This window comes from Pleurodeles waltl, chromosome 8 (assembly GCF_031143425.1).
Source record: "Pleurodeles waltl isolate 20211129_DDA chromosome 8, aPleWal1.hap1.20221129, whole genome shotgun sequence".
NCBI classification, from domain to species: domain Eukaryota; kingdom Metazoa; phylum Chordata; class Amphibia; order Caudata; family Salamandridae; genus Pleurodeles; species Pleurodeles waltl.
In genome coordinates, this window is record NC_090447.1 from 149,455,908 (window position 1) to 149,472,055 (window position 16,148).

At 44.6% G+C, this 16,148-nt stretch overlaps 1 protein-coding gene across 2 annotated transcripts in view; it reads right to left on the reverse strand.

The window, feature by feature from the left end:
- The window catches only part of LOC138249824 (disks large homolog 2), a 3,298,389-nt gene that overhangs the window by 2,636,318 nt on the left and 645,923 nt on the right, over window positions 1–16,148 (reverse strand). For both annotated transcript variants that reach the window (XM_069203947.1, XM_069203948.1), the window contains exon 2: window positions 15,604–15,768. In XM_069203947.1, coding sequence (XP_069060048.1) covers window positions 15,604–15,768 — 165 coding nt within the window. The remainder of the gene's footprint in view (window positions 1–15,603; window positions 15,769–16,148) is intronic.

Below are 16,148 nucleotides of genomic sequence, written 5' to 3' on the forward strand. Positions count from 1 at the left end.
CAGGGTTGAAATATGACGCTTGGACCACCTCATTGGTTGCGATCCGACCACCATCTATGAACCTGGTGGTCCTGTGACCACCAGGTTTGTAATGAGGCCCTAAATATTCCCTTCTGTTTGTTGGGTTTGCATAATCCTTTTATGTGCAAACACACTATCATCTTAACTGTAATCCACCTATCAGCTTGGCTTCATATGCGAATAGTAGTGCGGTGGTAGGTGAGGTGGAATCCCTCTGATACCTGGTAAGGATGATATAGTGTGGGCAGAGAGGAATGTGTGTATTTAGACTGACTTCCATCAACTGGGGTGACTGCCTGTTCCCTAGGAGGTCTCCCTGTCTAGATGTCCTGTGAAGTGCAACAGCATCCTACATTCTAGGAGGAAAGACACTCCTCCAAAATTAAAGTTCTTTTTGGAGAAAGTGGCATTTTTTTTTAGCATGGAGCATCTCTCTCTGTCTCCTTCAGCGTTCCTAATCAAGCAAAGCCTGAGCTATCCAAAGGCGCCGAACAGATAATCAACATCCGTGCAGTGAATGCCCAGCCACACACTTGTGCTCACACACTGCCCTGTTGTGGAGGTTTCACAGCAGCTCTAGCAGGGGTGACGGATCCCTGAGATGGTTGTACCTCTCTGACAAGAAATCTTTAATTCAAGCATAGTGCACATTAGAATCCTTTGCAGACTGATCTCTGTCATTAAGTGTGCACTGCCTTTTAGCCATTTAGCACTTACCATATCTGCACACTGCGGCTGAAGTTAAATAAATGTGCAAACATCGAGTGCTTCCTACATTGCAACACAGTATACTGACAGATGGATCCTATACTGGGTGCCTGTAAGACCTTGGCCTAAGTGCTGTCCAATGCAATCACATCAGGGATCTGATAATTCTCTCACAACTCACCTTTCAACACTAAGGATCTGCTCCTCCCACAAACTGGTGGCAGACATCTGTCATCACCCAAATAGCTTACACCATGCTCTTCCACTCTTAAAACAGGATTTACTCAGAACATAAAGAAAGCCTTATGTTCAGAAGCTCTCCTAGGATCCAGAATAGTTAAATAAGGAGCCAAATGGACCATTTATCCTATGGGGTACATTACTGGAAGAAGATACCAGAAGGGAAGGTAATGGAAGAAGGTACCTTTGGCACTAAGTGGCATATTTACAAGAAACTGGTGAATCAGTGCTGATGCGCCATTTTTCTTGTGTCGCCCCTGCCCACCTATGAACACCATGGTTGCGCCGTATTTACAATATGTCGCACCACAGCATTTTTTACGCTATTGTGATGATTTGCTGCACTAGTGCAATGAGGCCCATAGGTAAAAGTCAAGCATCATGTTAATGCCTGCTATGAGTAGACAAGAAAAATTATGCCAAAAATGTTGCAGTGAAATTTGTAGATTTTACAATGTCATTTTTGCGTGCCTCCTAGCGCCAGAACACCCCCCTTGCATACATTATGCCTGGCACAGGTATGATGTGGCGTAAGGCAGTGCAAAGTGACTCAATGTGAGCACTGTGCCACTTTGTAAATATAGCGCAGCAAAAAAGCCTTCCTAACACAACATTTGGGTAAAAAAAGAACACGAATGTGATGCAGGAAGATGCAAGGGGCTTGTATTTATGCCCCTAAGTGCATGAAAAACATAAGAAAAATTGAAAATTTCCAAGTAGAAAGTCTTTCTAGAAAAACGGATACCTTGTTTTTGTGGGGACTAAGTCATGAAACAAAAACAGAAATCTAGGGTATGTGGGTTGAGTGCCACCCACAAGGCTGAGGTTCCATATTATTCACTTGACTGACAGGAGTAAGTCTTGTGCCCTTACTGTTCTACCTCCTTTTTATTGGTTACCCCAAGTATTAGTGAAACTACCAGAAACAGTAGAACGGCGATGATATGCCAGATGTTAAAAAATCCCTAAAATAGCCAGATATGCAAGAATTGCCTTGGAATGGAGCTGCACAAGTCGATCTGCCGGTGTGAGGGGCACAGACAGAGCCTGCACATGCAGCAAGTGACAGCATGGCAGGTGTGAGATCGAGGAGAGAGCCTGACACAATAACACCTCCTTTGTCCCCAGTCTCCCCCCCCCAATGCAGTCTCACTTGGTAGCCCAACTTTGTCTATCAATGGGTCAGACTATGGGGGCTCAAATTATAATTAACACTCAATATAGTCGAAGGCTAACTGAAGGAGGCAGGGCAGGAGAACTTGAGAGATGGTCCCAAATTAAATGGTACACTTCCTCAGCTAATGAGGGCAGCACTGATGTCCACAGTATTTCATTGCCTAGCCAGCCAGATGCACTGCTATCCTTACAAGAATGCCTAGGTCATGGGTGAGGGGGCTGTATCACCTTTCCTGTTCCTTCGACCCTACAATTCCCTAAAAAATGTTTTAGGAGGAAAGGCAAACAGTTTCGCAATAAACCCATTTGGACTGATGAAGAGAGTAGATATCTGAAAAAGGCACACAAAAAATCCAGGTTGAAACACATAACTAATGCACTTAATATGACCAGACTGATACATTTGTTTACTAAGAATTTAACTGTTATGTGGTATAATTATTAGGCAAAGTTAGAACATGAATGGAAAATCACAAACAAACAAACTCCAGAGGCGTAGCAGTAGTGTTTGAGGCAGCAGGGCTTCAAGGCAGTACTGTTGGTGGAAGCTGCAATTAATGAAGGCAAGGTTTCAGTAGAGCCAGACTCCTAAGGCACATTCTTTTCAGAAGGTGCCCAGACCATGTGAAAGTGAAGTTTTATGCTTTTAACTCTTGATGCCTTTCTAAGTCTAGGACAGGCGGAAACACATCAGGGCTTTCCTACCTTGTAATAGCCTTGCTTCAGACCCCATTCCCCCGCTACTCGATATATTCCACCAGATGGCCCATAGGTAGTCTGTAGACAGCTCCAGCCAACCCTCAAAACCTCAGAATGACTTGAATACACTCAGCTGGTCTTCTAACGCCTAGCTGCCTATCAGATAATTTCAGCCTTCAGACACAACCAGGTAGACTTTAGAGTCCCCTCATCTGCCAGGCTTCAAGGACCCACAGGAGCCCCATAGACACCCTCAGTCTGTGCTTAGAAAGATTCAAAGACTCCCAATAGGCCTCTCTGGTTGCCTACAGGTAGCCCACAACATCTCCTTAGATGGTCTTGGATGATTCTTCAACACTCTGGATCACCCCCTGAGACCTTCAGTCAGGTCCTAGAAACCTTTAGTCTGCCGGTAGTCACCCACAGTTTACTCTCAAATATCTCCAGCCTACCCTGCAACTGCCTGAATTGCCCCTCAGAGACCCTCGGCATACCCTCAGAGACACTAAGAGTTAGCCAGCCTTCAGACCCCTCCAGGTGGTCAATAACTGTCACAAGTTCTGATTTGTTCAATAATCTGGATCTACGTCAGATGATGCTTGCACGAAATAAACAAGCCTCAAACCTGTGAAAAGCTGGGATGTCAACTGCTTCTAAGAGTCACATAAGAACCAGTAACATTGATGCGTTACCTGGAAATGTTTTAATTTACTCTCAAATGAATTGCAGTCCTATACATTTTGTACATATGCCCGTTTCCCTAGAGATTCAAGTACAGACTTTCAGTATTTCAGTAATGTACACATGACAGGGTATTTTACCATTATAATTTTTTTTTATATTTGCCATCATATAGAAAATATTTTTCCATTTAAAGTTTCCCCTCCCTGTACACCCTCAGTGAAATTGGTGAATTTGTATACACTTTCCCAAACTTTCTAGCTGACTTTTGTCACATTTTAAAAGTACTGGTAAGAGAGGAAAAGGCATTGGGGACGTTTATGAATATCCACAGAGTTATGAAAGTGGGTGTTGACCAGATTTGCATTGACCACTCAGCCGGCACTCACATTGGCGCATCCAGTAGGTGTTAGAAGCTTGGGGTGGAGCAAGTGGTCAAATATATCGGGCCTCATTATGAGGATAGCGGTCTTGTCACCTCCAGCCTTGCGGTGGTGGCCAGGACCGCTGCAGCCATGGTGGCCCGACTGCCACAGTAAGACCGGGGCGGTTGGACCCCCAGGGTACCGCCATCACTGCCGGGATCCAAGATCTGGCAGTGGTGGAGATCGCAATCAGCCAGGGCGGCACTGCATGCAGCACCAACCATCGCAGCCCTGCTGATTACAACCTTGTTCTCCGTCAGCCTTTTCACTGCGGTTTTGCCACCATGAAAAGGCTGGAGGAGAACAGGTGAAGGGGCTTGGGCAGTGCACGGATAACCCTGCCCAGCACCATCGCAATGTTGACTGTCTGCTGCGCAGACAGTGACCATTGCAAAGGTGCTGTTGCACCCTGCAGCGGCAGCGTGGCCGCCGGCCCGCTTACGAGCCGACGACAATGCCGCTGCCTGTTTCCCACTGGGCTGGAGGGCGGAAACCTCAGTTTCCACCTGCCAGCTCAGGGGAAAACTCTTAATGGGTCCAGCGGGGAGGTAGCCATTGTGGCAGCAACCTCCCTGTCGGAAGTGCGGGTGATAGTTCAAACTGTCGACCAAACTCCTAATCAGGCCTATAATGTGATTTGGGTCAAACAGTGTGAAATGTTAGTTTCATTACCTATGCAATATTTTAAATCGGCGGCCATGAATAAATGTTAGCGTTTTTCTGTAATGCTTTGAATATATTCAGCTATACATATTTATACACCAAAACGCTAAAAGTCAAACATTATTTTAAAAAATGTGTATTTATTAGCATGCAAGTTCAAAGGTAGAATTAAATCTCCTGAGCTCTGTACACCATCTGGTGGTCAAACAGCTACACGGCACATCAAGAACGCGGGATGTATCCAGCAGAACTGGCTTTCTAACTTATCAGCCGAATTGATGTATTACAGTTTTCTTTTAAGTATTAGGTGTCAATAAATAATGTATTAATTACGTAGAGGTTCACCGCACATATAGCTGTCAGACTGGAGGTGATGTCTGTAGGCATTTCTGGGAAATCAATCTGTCTTTCTCTCAGCCACAAGATTTTTCCCTGTAATTCTAAAGGTGTTTATTTGGTATTTTTGTATAGCAAGTAGAAAAACAGGGTCAACTAGTGAAAAGTCCATCATCAATACAGGTGTCCAGTAGATGCAAAAATAGATGAATATTCCAAAATAAGTCTAGTAATCAGCTAAAAACTAAAGTTCCAAGCTGCAGAGAAGAGGTCAGCGAGCTGAAAGGAGGAAGGAAATGGAGGAACAGGAGCTGTTTAAATGATCTTTGAATAGAAGTAGAGGGTGGTGGTACAGATGGCAGGTGGAATAGAGTTCCATACTTGGGGTGCACAGCTAGGGAAAACTGGTTGAAGTTACGTTTTTTCTGCTGAAGGCAGGGATTTCAAATAGAGGTCTGAGCTCTGTTGTTACCATGATCTCTGCAGAGGTCCCATGCATGAGTCTGCCAGGCTCCCAAGTTCGTAAAAACGTTAAAAAAAAACATATCATGTAAGTACAGCATCTCTTAGGCAGCGCTAGTACTTTCAAAGTAGTAACAAGTCGGGTACACATATCTCTTGTTGTGAAGTGTCTTAACCTTGGCTTCACACCCGCACAGGTATCAGACATTGTACAGTGATCGACGACTTTAATGGTTAGGAAAGTGCATTGATGTCAGCACGTAGTGGGGAATTCAACAGGGGTGGTTCCTTCGCTATGGTGAAGGAGCATCGCCCCACTGGCTGTGCAAGAAGCAGAAAAATAAAACGATAGTTTTCTATCATTTCATTTTTCTGCTTCTGGCACAGTAGTGCAGGGAGGGGTGGGGCTGGGCCACGGGAGGAGGGAGGGGGGAGGAGGGGAGAGTGAACCAATGTGCGCATGTGTGTTTGACCAGCCCTCTGAGGCTGGCCAAACACACATGCGCACTTTGGTTTCTTCAACCCGGCTTTGAAACTGCCCAGACCCCAGGTTTGTGTTTGTGCGGCAGTGACTGCCACTCAGACCAATCCTGACGCTGGTTACATGCTACGTATAGCATGTAAGCAGCACCAGGATTGCTGGGGAGCCTGTAATGGTATCCCAGCAGTGAATGCTGGGACACCAGAAGAGGATCTAGGCGGCAGATGGTGGCGACGGAAAGAGGTAAGTTATTTTTTTAATTATTTTTTATTCCTTCCCACACCTTCCCTTGAGATTTGCGGCAGCCGCAGCTGAAATTCAGTGGGCATCGGGGTTTGTTAGTGGCACAACCAGTCAGCAGTACGAAGGACAGTGCCTCTGGCAGCGACCGGCTCAAGTTGCCCTCTGACAGAGCTTTCATAACACGGGGGTGGTCCTGCCATATATTTTGAAACATGAAGCTCTCTCTCAGTGTAAAGTTTTGCTTGTATTTTAAACTTGTTCAGAGTAGGGACTTTCTTTATAAAAATTGATAGACGCCTTCCAGAGGTTTGGGCAAGCCGGAGAAATCTTGTTTAAAGACTCTTTGTATCAGAGATTTGGGGGTTTTTAGATTCTGGAAGCACGGATTCTTGCCTTATTCCTAAGTATGGATCCAACCAGGACCTGTATCAACACCCCATCACAGTTACACTCATTGTTGAAACACATTTTAAAATCAAAAGGTAGTATGAGATGGCTTTGTTTCATTGGTGTCATATTAAGAATTTGTGGAACTTCTGGAAAAACATTATCAGATCGTCCACCTCTCTGCTATGGAATTTCTGCCTAAAACAGTCTGCTAAGTAGAACTACTGTACAGGTGTTAATGCAAGAGAACATGTGTGCTCATCACCGAAGTCAAAACAAGTAAGTGCAGCTGCAATAATGCTTAATTGAACAGGTTGAGAAAAAAAGAAGAGGTTTAAATTACAAATACAGACCATTATCAACAAAAATATAATAATCATTATATTAAATAAGCACACACAGTGCACTGCAGTATGGACTTAAGGGTTGTTCTGAAGGAAGTGACAACAACAACATGCAGTCGATATATTTTAATCGCAATGGGTACTATAATCTCTACTTAAAGGTACATGCCCATCTTCCATATTTTGTTAACGTGTGTGTGTGTGTGAGCCTTTAAACTATGAGTGGTAAGGAGAGTAAAAAATATCTAAGTAGAAATAAATTACACAACTGAAGGCATGCAGGAGACCATGGTAGGGTAGGCCAGAAACCTCACTGATAGCCCGTCAAGCTGTAGTTTTGCTTGTTTTTGTGCTAAAGACATATTTTAGTAGGCAGGCTACATTGACCCTGTTTCATGTTTTCATCACATAGATTATTTCTGGTTCTTATGAAACGAGTTGTGCCACAGCCTTCCTCTAACTCTTTACACTTTTCAATCTAAGTGATGCTTCACTTTTGATATAGGGGCAGGGATTGTTTTGTGGGTTTATGCAGCTTTTCTGCTGCTATACTCTTGCCTTTTATATTCTATCAATGTTGTCTGACATGACAAAATCTCACAAGTAATACTTTCTATGGCTGAAACAAGGCAATAAAATGTGGAACTTTGCTTCTGATCTTTATACTGGCATAAATGAATATCCAGAGTGAGTAGAGTGCAATGACTGTACCATGAAGTTCTCACATCTGTGAAGTCTCAAATCCTCCTTCTTTGCCCATAATGAGCACGTCTGATCTGTTAATATTCCAACATATTGCATATTCTTATTGAAATGAGCACTTTTCTGTTTTTATATTGTTAGAAATGCGGTCTTTGGTTGGCAGTCAGGTTACCCCCGTCCAAGCAAGGACACTCACTCTAGTCAGGGTAAGTCACACACAATCCAAATTATCCTGTGCCCACCCTCTGGTAGCTTGGCACTGAGCAGTCAGGCTTAACTTAGAAGGCAATGTGTAAAGTATTTGTGCAATAAATCATACAATAACACAATATAGCACCACAAAAATACACCACACAGTGTTTAGAAAAATATATAATATTTATATAGGTATTTGCAGGTCAAAACGATAAAAGATGCAATATGAAATTGTAGAGATATCACTGAAAAGTGATATAAAGTGTCTTAAGTCTTTAAAAAGCAAACAAAGTCTCTTCCAAGCACAAAGTACCTGGTTTGGAGTGGAAAATCTCTGCAAAGGGCCGCAGAGGAGGAGATACGTGGAAAAATGGTGTGTGCGTCGGTTTCGCCCCTTCACACACGGACTTGCGTTGTTATTTTTCACGCGGGGAAGTTGTTTATCATTTTGCGGCGTGCGGACAGTCTCTTTCTGTGGGTCGCAGGATTACCAGATGTCCCGGGGTCAGTGCGTGGAATCATGGGCTTGTTATCCGGCTGGGCGTCGTTGCAGGTGGGCTGTGCTGGGAATCTTCTCCCTCGCGGCAGGTGTCGCGTCGATCTCCTCTCTGGAAGTCGGGCGGCGTTCTAGTTCAGGTTTCTTCTCCAGCAAGTGTCTGAGGTGGTAGGGCAGAGGCCCTGTTTTATACCCAAATGTGCCTTTGAAGTGGGGGAGACTTCAAAGAGTGGTTTAGAAGTGCACCAGGTCCCCTTTCAGTTCAATCCTGTCTGCCAGGGTCCCAGTAGGGGGTGTGGCAGTCCTTTGTGTCAGAGCAGGCCCTCCACCCTCCCAGCCCAGCAAGACCCATTCAAGTGAGGCTGAGTACCCTGTGTTTGGGGTGTGTCTGACTGAATGCACAAGGAGCTGTCAACTAAACCCAGTCAGACGTGGATTGTAAGGCACAGAAAGATTTAAGTGCAAAGAAATGCTCACTTTCTAAAAGTGGCATTTCTAGAATAGTAATATTAAATCCAACTTCACCAGTCAGCAGGATTTTGTATTACCATTCTGGCCATACTAAATATGACCTTCCTGCTCCTTTCAGATCAGCAGCTACCACTTCAATAATGTATGAGGGCAGCCCCAATGTTAGCCTATGAAGGGAGCAGGCCTCACAGTAGTGTAAAAACGAATTTAGGAGTTTTACACTACCAGGACATGTAAACTACACAGGTACATGTCCTGCCTTTTACCCGCACAGCACCCTGCTCTAGGGGCTACCTAGGGCACACATTAGAGGTGACTTATGTGTAGAAAAAGGGGAGTTTTAGGCTTGGCAAGTACTTTTAAATGCCAAGTCTAATTGGCAGTGAAACTTCACACACAGGCCTTGCAATGGTAGGCCTGAGACAAGGTAATGGGGCTACTTGAGTGGGTGGCACAACCAGTGCTGCATGCCCACTAGTAGCATTTAATCTACAGGCCCTAGGCACATACAGTGCACATTACTAGGGACTTATAAGTAGATTAAATAGTCCATTTGGGTATGATCCAAAGTTACCATGTTTAAAGTGAGAGAGCATATGCACTTTAGCACTGGTTAGCAGTGGTAAAGTGCGCAGAGTCTAAAAGCCAGCAAAAACAGAGTCCAAAAAGTGGAGGGAGGCAGGCAAAAAGTTAGGGGTGACCACCCTAAGGTATGTCAGGTCTAACATATATGTTTTCTTAATTATAGCTCCTCACATGGAGTGCCTATTTATTCTTTTTTCCACATAACCCCTGTTTCCTAACCTGTATTATTAAGGCCATTTCAGCTGCGACTTATGCCAAAATGAAGGCCATAAGTTGAGAGTACTACCCATCCCTTTCTCTAATTTGTGCCTAGATAGCATGGTTTGAGTTAGCAAACTGTTACATGTGTGAACTTGCATTCAGTATCTTGGTTCCTACCTCTATTGATTAATCTTCTGGGATCTGAAATCTCATTGTAGACCATGCGAGAATTCCCTTTTTAATTGTCTTTTAGATTTCCCTTAGCATGTCATGTGTTTGTTTCATTGAGAAGGGGCTCATAACTCTTAATTATGCTCTGATAGAAGACAATTGCAAGACTTTGTGAAAGCAACCCTTTGTCCCACACATTGTTGGAATCTTAGAAGGCAAAGCAGCAGGTTCTGTTGCTTCTCCATTGCAATAGATTTTTTAAACTGTGAAGGTCAGAAGAACAGAGCTCCATATTGTAGCTGTATTATCCTGCAACATTTAGTTTTTTTTTGTCTTCACAGGTTTTTCTGTTGCACTTTGTTTCACCTGTGATTCCTGATCCAAAGACCTCCAAAGTTTCTAACTGGGGCATCCTCAAAGAGAAGTAATCACCCAGGTAGTAAGGAGAACCACTACAGATTGTCTGGCTGGTGCTCTTGTAGCTTTGATGTGGCAAGGCACAATTTATGAATAACTGTGTGTCTATGTGTGTCTGCAAGAGATGCCTGTTAGTAGGGATGGTTGTGTGAGGCTATATTTCCTACACTGCATGGCCACTCCTGTACATTGAGTGTGCCCCTGTGTTGTGATATGTTAATTATTTACTGCAAGGAAATGCCTTCCTTGGTATGGTTACCCCCTAACTTTTTGTCTTTTGTTGATGCCAGTTATGATTGAAAGTGTGCTGGAACCCTGCTAACCAGTCCCAAGCACCAGTGTTCTTTCCCTAAACTGTACCTTTGTTCCCACAATTGGCACAGCCCTGGCACACAGATGCGTCCCTTGTGAATGGTACCCCTGGTACCAAGGGCCCTGTGGCCAGGGAAGGTCTCTTAGGGCTGCAGCATGTCTTATGCCTTTACAGGGACCCCTCACTCCGCACATGCACACTGCCTTACAGCTTGTGTGTGTTGGTGGGCAGAAAATTACTAAGTCAACATGGCACTCCCCTCAGGGTGCCATGCCCACCTCTAACTGCCTGTTGCATACCTAAGTCACCCCTCTAGCCGGCCTTACAGCCCTAAGGAAGGATGCACTATACCACAGGTGAGGGCATAGTTGCATAAGCACTATTCCCCACATCGTCTTAGACATCGTAAGTGCAGGGTAGCCATAAAGAGTGTATGGTCTGGGAGTCTGTCAATTACGAACTCCACAGTTGCATAATGGCTACACTGAAATCTGGGAAGTTTGATATAAAACTTCTCGGCACAATAAAGGCACACTGATGCCAGTGTGGGATTTAATGTAAAATACACCCGGAGGACATCTTAGACATGGCCCCTGAATACCAGTACGACTCATAGTGCTAGGCTGACCAGTTTCTGCCAGCCTGCCACAACCAGACTAGCTTCTGGCCACATGGTGTGAGTGCCTTTGTCACTCTGTGGCCAGGAACAAAGTCTGTACTGGGTGGAGGTGCTTCTCACCTCCCCCTGCAGGAACTGTAACACCTGACGGTGAGCCTCAAAGGCTCATGCCTTTTGTTACAGCACCCCAGGGCATCCCAGCTAGTGGAGATGCCCACCCCTCCCGCCACTGTCCCCACATTTTGGCGGCAAGGGTGGAGGAGATAATAAGGAAAACAAGGAGGAGTCACCCACCAGTCAGGACAGCCCCTATGATGCCCTGAGCTGAGGTGACCCCTGCCTTTAGAAATCCTCCATCTTGAGATTGGAGGGTCCCCCAATAGGAATAGGGATGTGCCCCCTTCCCCTCAGGGAGGAGGCACAAAGAGGGTGTAGCCACCCACCCCAGGACAGTAGCCATTGGCTACTGCCCCCCAGACCTAAACACACCCCTAAATGTAGTATTTAGGGGTGACGCTGAACCCAGGAAATCAGATTCCTGCAACTTACAACAAGAAGGACTGCTGACCTGCAAGCCCAGCAGAGACGATGGAGACGACAACTGACTTGGCCCCAGCCCTACTGGCCTGTCTCCAGACTCAAAGAACCTGCACAGCAACGCATCCGACAGGGACCAGCGACCTCTGAGGACTCAGAGGACTACCCTGAACCCAAAGGACAAAAAAACTCCAGAGAACAGCGGCACTGTTTAAAAATTGCAACAACTTTGCAACTTTAAAGCAACTTTTGAAGAGCTCTATCTTCCCGCCGGAAGCGTGAGACTTCTCACTCTGCACCCGATGCCCCCGGCTCGAGTTCAAGAGAACCAACACCGCAGAGAGGACTCCCAGTTGACTACAATGATGTGGGTATCCTGAGTCGACCCCCTTGAATCTCCACAGCGACACCTGCATATAGGATCCAGAGGCTCCCCCTGACTGCGACTGCCTGGTAACAAAGAACCCGCCGCCTGGACCAAGTACTGCACCCGCAGCCCCCAGGACCGAGAGGAACCACCTACCAGTGCAGGAGTGACCAGCAGGCGGCCCTCATCCTAGCCCAGTTGGTGGCTGGCCCGAGAAGCCCCCCTGTGCCCTGCCTTCATCGCCTAAGTGACCCCCTGGTCCCTCCATTGTTTTCAATAGCAAACCTGACGCCTTCTTTGCCTACTGCACCCAGCCGCCCCTGTGCCGCTGAGGGTGTGTGCTGTGGGCTTGTGGGTATCCCCCCCACTGCTCTACAAAACCCCCCTGGTCTGCTCCACGAGGACACAGGTACTTACCTGCTAGCAGACTGGAACCGGAACACCCCTGTTCTTCTGAGGCGCCTATGTGTTTTGGGCTCTCCTTTGACCTCTGAACCTGACCGCCCTGTGTTGCTGGTGCTGTGGCTTTGGGGTTGCCTTGAACCCCCAGTGGTGGGCTGCCTGTGCCCAGGAGACTGACTGTGTAAGTGCTTTACTTACCTGAGAAACTTAACCAAACTTACCTCCCCCAGGAACTGTTGATTTTTGCAGTGTCCACTTTTAAAATAGCTTATTGCCATTTTACCCTGAACTGTGTGTACTACTGTTTTAAATCAAAGTTCTATACTTACCTGTGTGAAGTACCTTGCATTTCATGACCTCAAATCTTGAAACTTGTGATTCTAAAATAAATTAAGAAAAGTTTTTTTTCTATATAAAAACTATTGGCCTGGTGGTAAGTCTTTCAGTGTGTGTTCCTCATTTATTGCCTGTGTGTGTAAAACAAATGCTTAACACTACCCTCTGATAAGCCTACTGCTTGACCACACTACCACAAAATAGAGCATTAGTATTATCTATTTTTGCCACTATCAACCTCTAAGGGGAACCCTTGGACTCTGTACAGACTATCTCTCACTTTGAGATAGTATATACATAGCCAGCTTCCTACATTTACCCTTCTACAAGGAGAACAGTTTAGCAGAAGCTCCTCATATTACAAGACAGGCTCAGTCCCTTCACTATGTCTCTCTGCATTCTGCCCACATTCTGCCTCTGTATGAAGTCTGTTTTTCTACAATGAGGCCTGAAAGCTTTAGTAGTATTCAATTCTAGTAAAGAAAGTAAACTTGTTGATTTATGTGACATTAGTTAGTATTGCTCTGAAGCTAAAAGCACACTGAAAGCTAAATGAGAAGGATACTTGGAAACCACAGATGAATTAGAATGGGACAAGGATTTTCAATATCCAGGGGGAGTGGTAATTATGGCAGGACACAGACTAATACAACTAACCAAATTACACAGGCAGTAACCTCTACACCTGCCCTCGGCTGCTTCCATGACAGGGAAAACAACAACAGCTTCAACCACACTTTAGGACAAACACCAGTCACAGCAGCAGGAGCCACAGTAGTGATGACAACTGCTACTACAGCTGGAATCACAACAGCAACACAGGTTGCAATCTCCACAGCCACAAACGATGCCACAACAGCCAACACCATCAGCAGCAATGGCAGCCAACAGTTACCAAAGCCTGTGCAACAGAGGCCAAAGAAGGGACTACATCTGGCATGATGGTAGGTACTACAGTAGCAGCAACAACTGTCAGCCATGCAGAGGAAATATCTTTGACCAATACAACCCATCAGGGACAACAACAGCTGCCACCAAAGTCAGAACCAAAGCAGTGATAACAGTTGCCACCACAGCAGGGACCACAGCTGCTGTCAGCAAGACAGGGACCAAGCAGTGACCAATGTTTTAACCAGTTAGAAAAACAAAGAAGTCATGAGTGGAGCACCTGAATTAATCCCAGTCACTGCTACTTAGTCTGGACTGCATTGCAGTCTATTTTCTTTCTTGCTCCTTCACTACAAACAGATACCAACCATATGCAAATCAGTTTTGGCCCAGTACTAATTGGAACTCTACGGCTGAACTGCATGCCCTCTGAACAGAATGCCAGCAACCCAGGCCAGTTAATACTTTGTTGAGCCTTATCCTTGAAGTGAAGCTCAAGTCTGATGGGACACCAAGCACAGGACAAAAGTCAAAACATAGACTAATGGTGGCTCACTGGGAAAAACAAACAGACTTTGACAAAGTCTTTAATGTTAGCTTTACTGTTGTAAACACAAACATGCACAATTGTTCACAGGATACATTTGTTTTTCTCTGTGCAACCCGCCTCTTTCTATGCCTCCTCTGTCAGTGCCCTGTGTTTACTCTCCAAGCTCGTGGTGCATGCAACAGGTTACATAGTGACACCGCACACTAGTCCTTCCACATTTGAGTATGCCCTTGCTTGAATATATCTGCACATAAAAAACATCAACAACTCTACAGTTCATAAACCCGGATAAGATTAAAAAAGACTACGCCATAGTACTATGATGAGTGCAAATATTAAACATGTTAAAATGCAATGCATGGTGAGAGTAACTATTATGGGGTAATTAAAAGGTATAAACAGTGCATAATTTGAGCCGGTGGGTTCCGGTGCTCGACACCAAAGCTTAATTATCAACACCGGCACTTACAACAGCCTGACACATTAGGGCGCTGTTTTTCTACTTCAAGATGAACACAATAGTTGTTTATTACTGGGCATCTTGACTGATAGATTTCTTGAACTTAAAATCATCCCTGCATGTGAAACTTTTTTGACACAATTTCAGGTCTTCTAGCCAAGCAGTTATACTTAAAATTCAGATACAGAACTTTACCTATTTTGAGCTTTTCCAGTAAATGGGGAAATAAGAATTGCATAAGTACTTTATGCCCATCATGTAAGCTAAAGTTAGAAACAGTGCACCATTTCTTCTTTTGCACTGTTCATACAACCCCACGCAAGAAGTGCTTCAAACCCATGTGTCAACTTTTAGTTCTCAGACAATATGAAGTTGTTTTAAGAATTTTGAGTTCTGATTGCCGAGAAATTATTGTCATTAGCGTTGCTAAATTCTTGCTTATACATAAAAGATTCCTCGCCAGCAATGTGGGCAACTCTCTCAGTAATACATGACTATTGTGCTGGTTTTGATCTAATATATTATTTTAAATTTACATTTGCATTTGCTCTTGTTTTAGATGTTTTACCTTGATAGGTATTTTATATGGTCACTTTTAGGTCACAGATGTTGGAGGCATTGCACTTTGTTGATTTGCACACTACAATAATGCACTCTTTAATGCATTTTATCTCAGATTTTTCCAAATGGTGTCTTGCGTGTGATCCATTGTCATGAGTAGTTCTAACTAATATCTGCTGCCCAAGCCATTCCTATAGCTTTAGGGGACTGAAATAATCTGAATTGTCACACCTGTAGGAGTGTAATGGTTAGTAGTTGTGTTGCTACTGTCATTGGCAGCAAGGGCAGGGAGATTGGGTGTGCAAGCTGCAGTGGCCTCCTGGCACTAATTATTTTTTGATTTTTTTATTTAAGCACTGGGTAGAAAGTCATTACTGCTCTGAACATGACACAGTTCAAAAAGAGCCGTATCTGCTGATTTCAACAAAAACACACAAATACAATGCTCACCATCCACGCCGCTTACCTTTAGAGGTGATATGTGAGACTGCAGAACATATCCATGCACATTCTCTATTTGGGATAAGTTTTTTTCTGACACATGCACAAGCTCGGGACCTTGCACTTCATGGGTTAATCGAGGCAATGTATGATCGTGTGGATGATTATCATCATCTTGGTATTGATACTTCTGCGGGAAGGAGAAAAAAAGAATTGGAATCAGGCATATTATCTGCAATTACAGTGTTTGGTGGCAGAAGATAAAACATGTACTGGTGACATAAGCAACCACACCAAGCATGCAAGTTTTTTAAACAAAACCACAGTGGTAGCCAAAGTAACATCTTACTCCCGTTCAACTCCTCTTTCCAAAGAATTCTCTCCCTTGCAACCTCGATAGCCTTCTATTGGCTACTGAGGGATGGGGACAATGATAAAACATAAAATGATAACTAAGAAACCAAGCATGGCTTTCTGTGGCCCCTAAGCCATGGGTAACACGGCCAGAGTAAGGCCAAGTAAACACCATGCCATGGGTAGTAGTAGCTGTCCCTGCTTGACATCTATAGA